General features: G+C 38.2%; 1 protein-coding gene across 4 annotated transcripts in view; it reads left to right on the plus strand.

The window, feature by feature from the left end:
* Positions 1 to 254: 254 nt before the first annotated feature.
* Positions 255 to 17,595, plus strand: part of MGAT4C (MGAT4 family member C) — a 210,686-nt gene continuing 193,345 nt past the window's right edge. For 2 of the 4 annotated variants that reach the window (XM_063930504.1, XM_063930503.1), the window contains exon 1: positions 255 to 681. Coding sequence is in view for 1 of the 4 variants with exons in the window: in XM_063930507.1 (XP_063786577.1) it covers positions 679 to 681 (3 nt within the window). In the remaining 3 variants the exon portion in view is untranslated. The remainder of the gene's footprint in view (positions 682 to 17,595) is intronic. The other 2 variants (XM_063930507.1, XM_063930506.1) reach the window with 2 other exon arrangements.

Genomic DNA, 17,595 nt, shown 5'->3' on the forward strand with positions numbered 1-17,595 from the left:
TAGGCACAATGATAATTATGTTTCATATGCCTTTGTCACCAATGGGTGTGTTACTGGGGAAATGATAATGTTAATGTAATTTATGTAGCACTTATCAAATTAGTCACATAGGATCCCCAATCCTGTTTTATATACACAGATCAAAGATATCATTTGTAAATTAAATAGCAAAACAATGGAAATAGCCATTAAAATATTGGTGGTTAGATTATATGCAACACTATAGAAATGAATGTGCTAAAATATACAGAATAAATGTTCATGATCTATGCATGTGGAAATATGCTACAGTATTTTAAGAGCTAGTTTCAATGATCTAACAGTGTCGCCTGATTTCTCTCAGTTCTTTTCTTCTCCTCATTCCAGATACTGTATGCAAGCACTGTAGCAGTGATCCGCCTTTGAAATTGTGCTGCAAGCTTAGAGTTAAGATATTATTCCAGGTAACAAAAGCCAATGAGAGTACACCAAGATGATGTTTGTGACATCATCTCACAGAGTAGCTAGAACAGCTGAGGTAGCTTTCAGCTTCAGCACCATTGCTATTATGATGGATGTTTACATCTCTTCATTGAGAGCCAATTATCTCGCTTTTGTGTGAGGCCCAAGGATCACTCATGCTGCCCGTCTGGATACAGCAGTTTTGGATCTAGCTGAACGAATAGCTTTTCTCTGTGCATGGTAAGAAAGCTTTTCTTGTTGTCTTCTCTTAGATATTGTAGCTGATGTGTGTGCAACGTGCAGAGGAAAATGCTGGCACATCCCAGTGCTATTGTAAGCTATAGCATTTTCCACTGCTGATTTAAACAGGCTTTATCAGCATGCAAGTCTGCTCCTTTTATTCTAACTTGATTTAACAATCATTTTAATTGAATTGTGCTTGGCTTATTGAAAACATGTCTATCCTTCTATGTTAACAAATGACAATTGATGAAGAAAAGCATGACATTTTGTGTGCTGTGATACAGAGTATTATAGGAGAAATGAAGGAGATATACGCAGTGGTGATAATATGACATTTACAGGATAATAAGTTATTCAAGTTCTCATATAAGTTGTGGCAGTGTTGTTCTCCTTTCGAGGAATTTAAAGTGGATAAATATAAATCAAATTGTGTTTTGGAATGTGAGAGCAATAGGGGATCAAAGCTTTGTTTTAAATGCAATTCTACTACTGTATATTTTCTATAGTCTTATCATTGTATGTGAATATCTGTTACTATATTGATATGTAAATGCTCTGCAGCTTGTTACAATGTTTCGAGTGGCATTTCCAGGCTCTGCATGTCACAGAAAGAAAAAAGCAATATTTAGGCTTTTCAGTTGATGTGGGTTTAAGAGATTAACAGTGACATTGACACCGACAAATCAGATACAATAAGAGATTTAATTGACTGAGTGAGCACACTGCATGCTGGATGAAGAATTCAATAATCAGTGTAACCAGGCAGAAACTATATAAGGTATTAATTATTTGCTATGTTTTACTAAGGTGGCTTTCTAATTAACAACCCTAAAAAAGCTTTTATTTTAGCGAATGCCTGATTTTTTTATTTAATTTTCTAAAATAAGAAATTATTGAAACAATTATTGTGAAAATAGTGTGATTTCACAAACAAATGATTCACCTGTTAGTCTAACATGGAACAATGCAACAATTACTTTCATCATTTATATTATATACAGGTCCTATTATTTAACCTTTGTAAATAATAGATGATTCTTATTTCTGCTCAAATTCCCTATGCAGGAATAATAATTCTTATTTATGTGAATACGAGTTCTAACTTGACAGTCCTATTATGTGTCAGGTGTACTGATGACATTTCAACAATGAGTATTCTCATTGATTAAAACCTCTCTTTACTATACTGTGAAAGATCATTGTATTAATTCCCAGGCAATCGATAAAAGAATGTGTTCTCACTAGATAGGTATCTGATAGATAGATAGATAGATAGATAGATAGATAGATAGATAGATAGATAGATAGATAGATAGATAGATAGATGCATTTATGCGTATGTGTGTACAGTATATATATATATATTTAAATAATAAAAAGTTATTGCATGTGTGTGTGTGTGTGTGTGTGTGTGTGTGTGTGTGTTGTGTGTGTGTACATTATGATTTTTTACATACAGTATTGAGAGTAACAAAACTCTGTGAATACACTTTTCTATGAACTTTACAATGCACCCATTTCAAAATTGAACTTTGGGCATTTTCTTATAACTTTAATGTTACTTATTTTCCTTGCTAACATTTTTCTATTATTTTACTGAAAACTGTTTTTTGGTTGCAGCCTTTTCCTCTTCTCGAAGATGGTAACACCCATAAAAGAGCCAAGCATTTCCTTCTGCATTTCCTAATGCTAGTTAAGAATTGAAATTTGTTCACAACTTCTCATCTACTGACGTGCACTATATAAACCTATGTTCCATCTTAGCTCATCGTCAGAATTTGGTTTACCTGTTTAGTATATGACAGTTTATTACTTCTATATTTACTAATACTACCATGTTTTCAATGAGCAGTAATGATTTATCCCACTTAGTGGTATTGTTGGATACATTGGTGTTTCTTGAAATCCTTACTTATACAAATACTATGCAATGTAAGTATTTCAAATTTAGTTTTATACTTCATGTATTCGTAATTTCTTAATTTTGAGCTGGGAATTGGCACTTCAAACCTTTATTTAACTGCGGCTGAAAAAAAGAAATGATCACCACTCTACCACAATAGCAATACCCACTATTTTATTGCTAATCAATATTTAAAACTGCAATACCACCTAGGACGTTCCACTCACATGCCTTTTACACTAGGTTCTGGTTGTTGTTGTTTTTTTATAATGTAGTGATCTTCCTGGAGCGTCTCCATTTGTCCTACAATCCCTGTACAAAAACAAAGGGTGAGGGAAGACAAAGGCAAGTAACAATGCAAAGGTGAAGAGTGGAGTAGTGTCATCTTCTTCTTCCTGCAGACTGAAAGTAAGAGACTGGATTGTGACATAACTCAGCATCCATCTCCCAGACCATTAATAGTATGAAGGAGCAGCAGTCATTAGCTTCACAGGTATGCACCAAAAGAAAACGTGAGGCGAATGAGGCGCCACTTGTCACTTCTAGAGACACATAAATAGATGCTTACACAAATAAAATTCCCAATAATGGGAAAAATGACAGGTGAATCAGAATTGACCTTCCATGAAAATGGATACTACAAGGATAGTAAAAGAACACAAAACATAGTGTATTCCAATTTAATTGATTGACAAAGCTTTATTGCTTCTTGGTCTCACTCACATGATGTATGAGTTTAATTTGCATGTAGAAATCAGTGCATCCAAACAGTCCAGCATAAAAGGTCCCCAGCTTAAGCGCTTTCGGATGTTATATCCTTCTTCAGAAGCGTTTTTTTCCTGTACACAGACGGTATTGCACTATTTTCTATCTTTCTTTTTCAAGTGCTAATTGGAGTTTAAGCTGGGTGCATATTTATGAAGTTGAACCATCTTGATGCACTGATTTCTACATGCAAATTAAACTCATATATCATGTGAGTGAGACCAAGAAGCAATAAAGCTTTATCAATCAATTAAATTGGAATACACTATGGGGGTCATTCCGAGTTGTTCGCTCGGTAAATTTCTTCGCATCTCAGCGATTTTCCGCTTAGTGCGCATGCGCAATGTCCGCACTGCGACTGCGCCAAGTAAATTTGCTATGCAGTTAGGAATTTTACTCACGGTTTTTTCCTCGTTCTGGTGATCGTAATGTGATTGACAGGAAGTGGGTGTTTCTGGGCGGAAACTGGACGTTTTATGGGTGTGTGCGGAAAAAACGCTACCGTTTCTGGGAAAAACGCGGGAGTGGCTGGAGAAAAGGAGGAGTGTCTGGCCGAACGCTGGGTGTGTTTGTGACGTCAAACCAGGAATGACAAGCACTGAACTGATCGCAGATGCCGAGTAAGTCTCGAGTTACTCAGAAACTGCACAGAGATGTCTTATCGCAATATTGCGAATCTTTCGTTCGCAATTTTAAGAAGCTAAGATTCACTCCCAGTAGGCGGCGGCTTAGCGTGTGCAAAGCTGCTAAAAGCAGCTTGCGAGCGAACAACTCGGAATGACACCCCATGTTTTGTGTTCTTTTACTATCCTTGTAGTATCCATCTTCATGGAAGGTCAATTCTGATTCACCTGTCGTTTTTCCCATTATTGGGAATTTTATTTGTGTAAGCATCTATTTATGTGTCTCTAGAAGTGACAAGTGGCGCCTCATTCGCCTCACGTTTTCTTTTGGTGCATATTCGTAAAGTGAGACCACGGTGAAGGTTTCTTTTGTGGGACGAGGGGCTGACATTTGTTTTAAGCGCAAGAAAGGTCGCTCTTTGTTTGTTAAGCTTCACAGGTACATACTGTATCTGCTGACTGCTATACTGTATCTCCATGTCAGTGGCCGTCACTCAGTGTGGGGAGCAACAGGGAAAATAATAACACTAAGTCAAAAACATTATGATTAGTGTTTTAGGCACCTATTCCATAGAGCTAGTGATGGTAGTGCCAGCCCTGATTAGCAAAACATATAGCATTTGAGATGGAGAACACATATCTGCAGTGGATACCATGAAATTAAAAAAAAAACATTGCTGTCATCAAGTTTAAAATATTATATTATAACAGATTTATTAAGTAATCTTCTTTCTCTAGGGGTGAAGTAGCAAACCAGCCACAGTTTATGAAGAGAAACTCAAAAAGCTTATGTTTTTTTTTCCTATGAAAAAGGCACTAGTACTCTGGACAAAGGAATGGTATCTGGTTAGTATACCGGCATTTGGGATGTACAGGTAGTCAGGGAAAATGAGTTTGTACTCATCTAAGCATACAATTATAGTAGCTTCATTCTACAGTATACTCTGGACAAGACATCGACACTTATTTCACTGATTACACCTTTCTGGAATTAGTTATAACAATTAATATTATTCCAATAAAAAGGTAGCGATGCTGCATACCACTGAGTACCACTAATTGATGTACTTTATGTTTATAAATAAGGTGCAACAGTTCTTTCTTGGTTCTCTGTTCAGCTTACAATCCACAAAAAACTTAGACAAAGATAAGAATATTGTGACATTGATTAAACAGATATTTTTTCAAACTACAAGTTAGCTCTCATGTAGGGTGACAATTCTTGCTTTCCAAGGGCATTGGTAGTAGTCATCCTCTTCTATTCTACATTTTGGGTATATTAGATTTATAATTTTAACACATTTTACTGGCTCACAAATGTTGCTATCTCATAAATATAAATATATTCATGATGTGTATTTGAGAGACTGCCAGCTCTCATGTGTGAGTATGCCTGTCTGCCTATACATCTATCTATGTATCATTGAATTAGAAAAAAATCTAAACATACACTAATCATTAGTAGACTATCACATTGGGATTAGGATTCATGAAAACATGAACATACTCAACATCAATTAAACGGTACTACAGTACTTTAGTTATGTACTGTCATTTTTGCCAGTCTTATTTCTCTCATCTGCTGTGACCCTTATGCTAGTGCCAACTATTTATTTATTTATTTATTTATTCTTTATTATTATTATTATTATTATTATTATTATTTGTATGTCCTATCTCTTATTGTGTGGATTTCCTCCTGGTGCTGTGGTTTCCTCTCCCACTTCTAAAACATAAAGGTTAATTGGCTTCCCGAGAAAACTAATCTAGGGTGTATGGGTGACCATGTGCAGGGACTGATGAGTATGACTGAATTATTCTCTAATAATAGAATGTGTGTGCTATATAAATAACATTAAAAAAATAAAAGAAATAATAATATATTATTATTATTATTATTATTATTATTATTATTTGTTATTATATGTTATTTTCAGCGGTGGCTCCTTACCTGTCTGGCTGGGGTGCTGGCTGATCTTCTCCTGACTTTCTGCCCTCCCGGTGATTGATGGCTGACATCACCAGGAAGCGGGCTTAAGTTCAGCAGCAGTGGGAGGTGGGGCTTAATCACAGGGGTGTGGCTCAAGTAGAGAACAGACTGGCTTCTAGAGACTGCATTGGCTGCAGCCCCTAGAAGTCAGAGTGGGCTGCCATAACAGCAGGAGAGTGGCTTTCCATGGGAAGACCTCTCTCTACTATGGCAGGCTGGACCTGCAGTCCAAGGGGGAGAAAACACCTCCCCTTGAGACTGCCTGTCTGGCTGTGATTAGCAAGGAGTCTTTCCAATGGGAAGTTATTGCCACTGATAGGCAGTCCCTGCAGGTTGCAGATTTTACTGGGGGCGCTGCAGTTCTGCAGCCCATATATAAAATCAGCCACTGGTTCTGATTATTTATTTTTACAAAGTTTTTGTACTTCCATACAAGGAATGCACATAGTAATAGTCTACCTTGACATATAACTACAATCCAGGGTAAACTGACATACTGGGCCATCCAGTTGGTGTGAGTTGCTGGCCAAACTCTGACTTTTTTCTTAAAGCGGCAAACATATACAAGGCATAGTTTTGCTATGTTAATGATTGCCACTTTAAAAACACATCCAGCAACCTGCACCTCCAGCCAACTTGAACAGCATTGCTTCCGCCCACTGTATCCATGAATTACATGCAGCAATAATAATGAATAGGCACCATGAGGTAACAAGCAAGGATTGGGGAACTCCCTGTATTGCAGTGCAAATGGTTGTAAATCACAGGGAGAAGAGACAGTTTGACTCTGGATGAGCCTGCACACAAGGTAAGGGCAAGCATACTAAAGTGTAGTACCAGAGTCACTGAAATGAGTTGGAGACAAAAGACAAGGAGCACAGGTTGCATAGATTTAATGCAAGGAATAGACTACAAACTAGAGATATTTTTCAAAACTGAACAAAACTTTAAAAAATCTTTAACACACACAATAGCAACCAATCAAATATTTACTTTAAACTGCACTAGACTATAATCTAGTTGCTAAGGATTAGACCATGGGGAAAATGTAAAAGCCTGCAATTTGAAGGTATTGGAGAGTTCCTAGCGATTCTGCCTGATGTTTTAAAGGGGCAATCATTTGAAAGGCAAAATTAAGATGGTTTTACCCTTAAAATTATTGCCCTTTTAAAATGTAGGGAAGGTTCGTCGTGATTCCGGCAAGTCGCAGGCTATTACATTTACCTCATGCGTGCACTAGACTTAATAAATATAACAACAATAATATGCTACCTGAAATATTTGATTACTTTTTTATCTGTCAGCTGAGCATAATTTCAAAGGACAAAAAACAAAAACAAATCCCATATGCAGACATTACCCCATAACCATCTTTAGTAAACATATACTGACATTTTAGGATTTCCCACAAAGTAAAATAGGCAAATTCTTACAGCTGGTAGGGGTTGGGGTGGATTAAATTATGTGCAAGGTCCAATTGGAGCCACACTTGATGACACTCCATTACAGGCAAAACACATCACTTATTTTTGCTAGTATCTCATAGATGTACACACTGAATTAGGTGCTGTTTTGCATACCATGATAGGTGAACACTGACACACAGCACACAAGTCTACAGTGTGACCTTTAGCAGAATTACATCCCATATTGTTTTAAGGGTGATATGTCATACTTGCCTACCCGATCCTTTCCATGAGGGAGAAAATGCTCTGTTCCTGGACTTTCCTGGTAATGTATGATTGCCAGCACCTGTGGTGAAACACCTTTCTTATCAATTAACTAGCTCACCACAGGTGATGGCAATCATACATTACCAAGAAAGTCCAGGAACAGAGCATTTTCTCCCTCATGGAGAGGGTCAGGTAGGCAAGCATGCAATATTTGTATAATATAATTTATACTATAACAGCCAGACATAATAAATAAAGATTGAGTGAGTTGATTTAATACGCTGACACTGCTATCATGTTGTTTGATTACCAATAACCATACAGTATGTCAACTTCAATGCGGTAAGAAATAAAATAGCATTAAACCATAATTGTGAGCATAATTGCTTACTCCTAATTTCCATGAACTGAATGGAGTAATTAGGCTGACATTTACAATGCCGTCAATTACGCAGTTGACATTGTTAAAATGTCGACAGTCAACATGTCGACATTTTTAAAATGTCTATATGTGAAATGTTGATGATTTCAGAATGTTGCCATTAGATTTAAGATGCAGGCAGGAGGCTAGGATTAGGGTTAGGCTGGAGGGGAATTTATGGTTAGACTGTGGGGGAGGGGAGGTTAGGGTTAGGGGGAGAGTCAGGGGTAGGGATTAGGGTTATGGATAGGGGAGAAATAGTCACCGGTAAAATGCTGCAGCATCAGAGGTCTGACCACCGTGACCCAGAAGCTGTGCTGAAGCCACTGTATGATGAATGTCTCCATATCATACCAGAGCCCCATGGACAGTCCCTTATTTTAAATATTTATTCCTAAACGAGTCCCTTGAAATGTTCCTATTTTTTTTATATTGACAGTTACAATATCAAATTATTGGGTTTTTTTTTAGGAAGAGCAGTATTTAGTCATAATAAAATTCAGTGAACATGACATACAGTAAATAAATAATGGAGTTTGTAATGTTTAAGTTGCGGAACAAAATGCTGTATGATACATACAGAGATGCTCATCTTACAAGCAGTGTCCCTGACAAATATTTAAAATGTTGTCAAATTACTATGTTGTAGTGTCAGCAGGGCCAGATTAACAATGGGTCGGATGGAGCTACAGCTCCAGGCCCCAGATAAAAATAGGCCAATCACCATGACAGCATGATTATGATTAACTACCCAGCTGGTCACATGGTTGCCATAAATGATAAGAATTAACATTATATTTTTAATTCCTCAGAAAGTGATACTGTTTTTCTACTTTTAGGGATTTTGGGAGACATCGGGCTTATAGTGTAAGGAGTATACACGCCCACATGTCACTGGCCACACCAACACAACATTAGCCACACCGCCTCAATTTCTCATAATAGGCCATTGATCATTTTCAGCCCCAGGTCCATGTGGGCCTTAATCCGGCCCTGAGTGTTAGTCTCCCTTGTATTAAGGTAGTCACTATGAAGCAAGTAAGGCTTGCATTTACTTACAGGCTTGCATTTACTTATAAGTTCCATCCCATACCACATTCTGTATGTATGCAGGAAAAATGCACAGCAAGCAATACCCTAGCACACTAAAAGCTTTTGTGCTACCTCTTGATTTACAATGTAAAACATTAACAATTATAGTGTAATAGCATACACAGCAATAGGTGCCCTTTTCCCAAGAGCAAGAATATATTATAACTTGAACAAACAATGATATATTAATTATATGTTAAATATACAACAACACTTAAATACTGTATTTGAATTGTCTAGCAAATATATACATATAATTACTAACAGTAAATGTTGATATTAAGAAATAACATAAAAGGTAATAAAGATATATATCATGGACATTATGCAGTTTATACTATGCTGTACCTTCCTAAAGCTATCAGCCAATGGTAAATTGGGGTGAGGAAGAGAACAACATATTTCAGTTTTTTTTTAATGAAAATACCTGACAACCGACTGAAAATTTGGATGAGTATACTAATTTTGAGACAAAAGGTGCTCCTTTTCACCCTTCCTGAGCGACGTTGTTCATTTTCTCGGCAAGCGTGTATGCCGCCGCTAACCGGCGATGCGCGGCCCCCGCGGGTCGTTAATGACCCTTGCTGTTGGCCGTGCAGGCAGCTCAATCTGGAATGTGTCCAAGAGCTGCCTGCATGGCCTGGCCACTGCGTGACATCACTAAGCGATATGAACGTCATATCGCTCAGTGTGTATGCCAAACCGCCAACCACCTGGTCCGGGAGGGGAAACACTAGGCGACATCACTCATAGAGCACATTGCCTATTGTGTACCCACCTGATTTTTTTATCTAATTTAACACAGAGGGCCTGATTCTGAGTTGGATGCAGTTCTGGCTGATGAAGCATGTCGAGATTATAAGCATGTGCTACAAAAAGCAATTGCAGGCTGTGAATGCACCGCACCATGTATACACACCAGGATGGTGGAAACAAGAGCTGCTGGTTCACTATGTTCATGGCCAGATCTCTACTTCCATGAAACGGACATTTCTGGGTGGAAACTAGGTGGCTATTTGCTAATGCACGGGAAAGATCCGTTTCCTGAGAGTGTAATAGGGATGTGTAGCTAGACTTTCATATTATTATTTGAGGCATGCATACATGAAGGGAAGCCTACAGTATTTCTGATATTTTGCACCCAGCATGGGGCTGGTGTAAATCAGTGGCAATAACGGAGCTGGTGACACCAGGGGGAAATTTACTAAGAATTGATTTTGAAAGAGATTACAAATTGCCCATAATCACCCCTTATCTCCCGTAATTGGCAGAACAGAAATCATACAAGTGTTTTCACTTGCGTCTTTGTCTTTCAATGTATATGTAAGTTGTTACTTTGTGTCGTGTGCGATTTATGTCAACTGTGTGACTTTCACATGGGAAGTAGCTTCAAAAATCCCATTTGAATACACTATAATTCACATTATAATACTTCTGAAGATGTATGCCAGCACAAAGGTAATCATGCCTCAATTTGCACCACAAGTTGCACCTCTAATCCCATCATAAGATGCAGTAAAGTGACAAAGTCCCCAAATAGATTCCGACCTGCTGGTTTCTGTGTTCTCTTTCTTACTCCTGGGCCCTTTCAGTCAGTTGGTGCAGGCCACATGAAATCATTGACTACATTCAGCCTATTACAAACCTTGCTTTGGTTGGGAGCAAAAAGTGAGTGCTGCAGGGAACTTGGTGGGCTTTTATCAGCATTCTGATTGGATTCGGAAAATCACATCTTATTCTTATACACCTCCAAATTGACCAAACTTGAAGGGGTCTGGCTTTGAGGGAAGTTCCCCCGCTGACATTACTATGAGGCATGGCCTAGCAGGAAGTCCCCCATCTACACCACTCTGGTGGCATGCCTAGCATCTCCAGAGATGCTGGGCTGCCCCCAGAGACTAGTGTCTGCACATCAAGCTCCTTCTCAGTGAATGGAGCCAGCCACTGCAGGATAATGTCACACTGCAGCACCTGGCTCCTGGTCACTACTACCTGGAAGGGTGACACCTGTGTGTGAACCACACCACCCACCACCCACTTGTGATGCCTTTGGTGTAAAAACCTATGCTAATGATGACGTTAGTGATTGCAAATGAATAGAAAGTAGTCTCTGCATCCATACTCTTGAAGCCGTATGGATACTCACATTAGCATATTAGAATCTGGCTGCCATGGCCATCCGCTCTTGCGGTCGCTTTGCGTCTGACTCAGAATCAGGCAGAGTCAATGTAATTTCTGACCTGTAACAATGTAGATACATGTTGTAAAATGCAGTTGTGCCTAGTTATCTGACTTATGCTGCCCACATTCTCCTTTTTGTTACTCCCCCCCACCCATAAAATCATTCTGTGCATAAGTATGCATAATTGCGGGTCCAGCTGGAAATGTGCAGGGTAAAGAGGGTAAACATCAAAATCTTGCTTTTGTTACCTTAGGACCACCCCATCATAATGTTTGTATTTTTTGTCTAAATATTTTATATTATAACAATGAGATGCAAAAGAGAAACAGAGCACTGTCACATAGTCTTCTACAGATGGACCATACTGTCAGAAAGGTTTTGTTGGAAAATATAGAGATTGCTTACATGACTTCTGATCTTACAGATCTGTGTAGCTCCAGAGGAACTATGAATAGTTTTAAAAATACTTAAGGATCTTTAATATATTAGAAATTATTAAAATATATGTAAATAAATCAGAGAGATTTGGTTTACAGTATCTACTTATCAGAATGATACTGTCAAAATTGTGAAATTACCTCTAGGTTATTTTTTATGATTTAGAATGACATTCAAAATCTACAAATACGATAGAATTGATCTTCTCCCTGTGAAAGGGACATCACAGGCGACACCGTTAGACCCACTGAAGAAAAGTCTAAGCATAGGCAAGCAATGTTACATCATGTATAGAAAGGTCATCAAATATCTAAAGCTGAGCCATACATTCAGGATACATACATATTTTCAGAAAATGTATAAATAGAATAATGAATGAACCACAGGTCTGTATATTCCATCTGCTAGTTACAATCATAAAGGGAACTTATCTTGAAGATAGTATACAAATAAGTACTGTCACTTACAAATTTAAACATCTAGTGAATATTTTTTTTTTTTTTGTTATTAACATTTGCAATAAATGCTGCATTTCAGAATATAGCAGATATTAGTTAAAGAAATCTGTGTCACAACACTGCCACCTGGCAGCTTGCTAAGGCATAATCGGCTGAAGTTTAAGAAGGAAATATAATAGTACATTTGAGTTCTTTGATCTCTACCACAATAACATGTTCTACCCTCATGCTGCACACACAAAATTACCCCATAGTCCACTTGATATAAATTAGGTTAACCTAGACCATTAAAAAACTATTCTAGTAGTAGTAGTAGTAGTAGTATAAATAAAGGATAATAATAATAATAATAGTAGTAGTAATAATAGTAATAGTAGTAGTAATAGTAGTACTAGTAGTAGTAGTAATAATAATAATAATAATAATAATAATAATAATAATAATAATATAAAAAATAATAATAATAATAATAATAATAATAATAATATACTATTATTACTACAGCTTGTGGTGGGTTTTTAGCACTTGCAATATGGCTTACAGATCGGTAATCACACATTATTTTAATCAGTCTGTACCCTGCTGAATAAAAATAATAAAATATTTAATTCCTCAGTCATTAGGAGATAATGTGAGTGCTCAAGGTTACACAGAAAGATCTAGTAATAAATCAATGTTAGTCTCTTTTAAACTTTCTTGCTATGTTCTTACGATAAAAATCAAATTCCACTTTACTTTAAATAGCAAACTCTCTATATTCTAATGCCTGTTTCAATTTTTTTTTTTGCTTTATTTTGTCAGGTGCTTACATTTATTCTACCAACTTGTTTTTCCCATTCTTTCTAATCAATTACAGCAGATCACAGTTTCACAAATCTCATTACTGGTTAATGATGATATCCTCCAAACATGACCTCTGGAGAGTGTTTTAAGTTTGCAGTTGTCTTGGGAAACCCTGAAATCTCAGTATATATTAATTATGGTTACTACTATACTATTAAACTGAAATGTAAGTTACAGTCTTATGGTATATGTTCTATTTGGTTAATACTAAATTAGGATAAATGTGGAAAACACATTACTGGTGCTTTTATTATTCAGTAGGTTTTAATTAAATAATTATCCTAGTTTTTGTATTTTCTTTTTTTACAATTTACTATGAGCTGTTTAGGGGGAGTGCCTACAAATGTTATTATATGGAAGTTACATGGGGGGGTTATATGGGAGTTATTATATGGGGGGGGGGGGGGTAGCCAGTTACTCGTGATGAAACATCAGTAGTGAAAAATAGATGATTTTCGCTATTTTTCTAAGTGTTTCAACAGTATTTTTTTTTCATTGGGTATCAAATTAGATCTCCCATAACAAAATACTTTTCCGTGCAAAAACACACAGGTTCAGTGAAACCTGTGTGTTTTCACCACCACAGCCCCAAAAAGCAGGTGAAACAAAATCCCTGATAAACCATGGCTTGTGCTGTCTTATCGGGGCTAATAGCCCCCGACGAAGCAATTACCGTGGTCAATGACTGCGGGTAACTACATACCCCTTTTAGAGGTGTTTGCATCTGACAAATGAGATCATTTTTCCATAACTTTATTGCTAGTATATGCAGATCACCATGATTTGTGATATTTGTACATCTATGTGAGACTGAATCTGTGCAAAAGGCTACAATGTGATTAGCCGCAACTTTCCTCACTCCAACACTGGGCTTAATCTATGATTTTGTACGTGTGTAAAACCAATTCTTCTGTAGTTAAGTCACAGCTTAGCTTCTCTTTTACACTCTGTGTGGCTTTTTTCACTGATTCTGTAATGTTTATAATATACAGAATTTAAAGCAATATATAGTATTCTGCTCTTTTCAGAGCATCTCAGTAAGACCAAGCGTCTTAGGCTATATATCACATAGATGCTTGTTGTATAAGAAAATATGTTAATATACTGTACCGGTGCTCCAAAATTGTTTAATAAAAAGGCAGCAGTGCCATCTCATACCAGCAGTGATCATTGAGTAACTGTCTGCACTCCTACTGAAAAATCAGCCCACAGAGGTAGAAGCTCAGAAATGAAAATGCTAATTTTGCATTTCATTGCACTTTGTAAAGTATTCTCAATATGTGCTTATAATTCTAGTTATCTTTTAAGCAGAACTTTAACAATTTCTATTTAGATTATTAATACTGTAAGTTCTACATGAAAATTGGAAATTAAGTGTTCAAAGCTCTGCTTGTCAGTGCTCTTCTTCACTGCCAGTGCTGGAGGCCTTACTCTCTTCATACTGCTTATAGGTGGTCATTCCGAGTTGTTCGCTCGCAAGCTGCTTTTAGCAGCATTGCACACGCTAAGCCGCCACCTACTGGGAGTGAATCTTAGCTTATCAAAATTGCGAACGAAAGATTCGCAATATTGCGAAAAGACTTCTCTGTGCAGTTTCTGAGTAGCTCGAAACTTACTCTGCCAGTGCGATCAGTTCAGTGCTTGTCATTCCTGGTTTGACGTCACAAACACACCCAGCGTTCGCCCAGACACTCCTCCGTTTCTCCAGCCACTCCAGCGTTTTTCCCAGAAACGGTAGCGTTTTTTCACACACTCCCATAAAACGGCCTGTTTCCGCCCAGAAACACCCACTTCCTGTCAATCACATTACGATCACCAGAACGAAGAAAAAAACGCGTAATGCCGTGAGTAAAATACCTAACTGCATAGCAAATTTACTTGGCGCAGTCGCACTGCGGACATTGCGCATGCGCATTAGCGGCTAATCGCTCCGTTGCAAAAAAAAAAATAACGAGCGAACAACTCGGAATGACCCCCATAGTGCAGACTGTTCTGCCACGTGACAAGTCACTGTCATCCAAACTGGACTGACAGCTTACATTCTCACTGTAGTAGGTATTAATATTTTTTTATGTTATATGAAAAAAGGCAATGTATTTGAAACAATAATTTATGAAAATATTTAACAAAGCTTTTTCTATGGATGTACACACCGAATGTTTAAACATCTATAAGGTACTGTACTGTAGTATTTTGAAAAATCAGAAATAACCACGGGCAAAGGAATGCAATCCAACATGAAAACCACAGAAAAGCAAGAACAGCATAGCCCTTTGCCTGTGATAGTTTCTGCTACTCTGGTCTCTACTTGTGCTTCAAGGATTCATTCTCTGTAAGCAAAAGTAGCTTTAAAGGTAAGGTAAGTAGCTTTAAAGGTAAGGTAAGTGAAAATCTAGTTTCTGGTACTAAGGACTTTTCATGAGTATGTGAGTATACACCAGGAAAGTGGCTCCGAGTTAGTTGGATGTTCCGTGGGGATTCAGTATGATTTACCGGAGGATGGGATGCCTGCTGTCAATATCCCGTCAGCGGTATCCCACTTGCTGGAATGCCGGCAGCGGGGCGAGTGCAAAGAGTACCCTTGCAGGCTTGCAACACTTGCCATGCTGCAGGTTAGGTGGCTCGCTACGCTCACGACAGGATCTGTTCCCACTCTATGGGTGTCGTGGACGAGTGGGAATAGTCCTGTTTCCGTTCCAGGGATTAGGTGTCTAGTAAAGCAGATATCACTATTACTTAACTTCTGATTCTGACAACAGCAAACATGTCAGTATAGTCTTGCTTTTGGGCACTGTCCTGCCATCCCAGCCATGGAGGCAGGGCTGGATTTACCACTAGGCAGCCTAGGCCACATGAGCAGGCCCCATGGACTCTAGCTCTGATCGGGGGCCCCCTGTCTGCGGGGGATTGGGGAATCTCCAGGCTGCCACTGTCAGGTTGGAGCTCAACTTTCTATTATGTCAATTAAGATCATAAACATAGAGGATTATGGAGACTATAAAATGTATATATATATAGATTCCTATATTTTAACTATGCTAGAAAAGAGTGGAAACATTACACAATTTACAATAATATTGCATTATGATTTCACACTGCCTTTGTCCCTATCTGGCCTCCCGCAGCTGTAGAGGAGATCTGAAGCCAGAGGCAGCGCTCACTCTGGGGGGACTTTTTGAACTCCCTGTATTTTATAATTATGGAGAACATATGGCATGCAAAAAGCATTATTTATGCCCAGGCAAAATCCCTTCATTTTCTGCTTATTTAAGTTGTCATTCTACTTCTCATTTTAATGTCTATGGCTCAGAACAGACATACAAATTACATTTTAACTTTATATCAGGGCATGAGTAGATTTCCAGAAATGCAGAAAAATTACAGTTGAAGGCTCAGGGTATCCTGTATATACTGCGCTCTCTGCAAACCTGGTGCTGACTTGCTGGCTGATAATGATCGATGGTGCTGTCATTCAAAAAACAAAAGTTGCCAAGTAATATGATAACTTCAGTAAAACAGAACTGAGAAGGCCAGATGGCCCTAACAACCATTTTAAGATTCTGAAATAGAGTTGTAACTTGCTAGCATAGATTGCAGGGGTAGGAACCAATATGGTATTCACTACTATCTAAGGAATAAGTGAAGAAGGTAGAACAGAAGGTATTATTTTCATTACTGAAACATTTTCACAAAAGCTTTCACAAGAACAGTGTGTAATTTCAAGTCCCATTACCCCATTCTTTCCCTTGCTCTATTGACAGTAATTGCTCTATTGACTTAAAGACGGTAGTTTCCCAAAAGTAATGGATAATACTTGTGCTATGCATGCAAAATGTTTCAGCATTAAAGTCATTATGCCCTTTTATAAATAGGTTAATGCATCTCCATAATTGTTTTGGTCATCCATTTTTTGCGAAAACTAATTAGGAGCTTAAATGTGTTTACACACCAGTGAGATGCAACATTCTGTTACTACTTGCATGACAGCAGATGACTTTCAATATATTATAGTACTATGAGGTACTGTAGATTAATCTAGTTTTAACTATTGGTACTATATATTCTGCCAGACAACGGTGTAGCCAGAACTTTTTGGGCCCCATAGCAACATTTTGAGGGAGCCCCTGTCCCACTGTTTCTAGAGAGACACCTCACCCCAGCAGGGGGGTCATTCAGGTGCGGCTGCACCTGAGACAATTGGCGCAAAGTACCAATGTTTGGTACTTTGACTATGTGCAGGACCTGTTCTGTGCATGCGCAATGGGGTCCTGCTGCAAAGGATGAAGGACGGCATCAGACTGTCATTGATTGACAATCTGATGCTGTTTTAGGGGACGAGGAGGGGTGGCAATGGGCTCCATTTGGAAAAACGGAGGTGTGTTGCCACCATTTTGGGGGTGATATGAGGCCAGGGACCTCTTCCCACTCCCAATCAAGATAGGATGGAGATTTCCTGGCCTCTGCGATGGGTGGCTTTGCGCGGCACCGTAGGTGCCATAAGCTAGCTGATATGGAGTGCTTTG

Source organism: Pseudophryne corroboree, chromosome 6 (assembly GCF_028390025.1).
Source record: "Pseudophryne corroboree isolate aPseCor3 chromosome 6, aPseCor3.hap2, whole genome shotgun sequence".
Lineage (NCBI taxonomy): Eukaryota > Metazoa > Chordata > Amphibia > Anura > Myobatrachidae > Pseudophryne > Pseudophryne corroboree.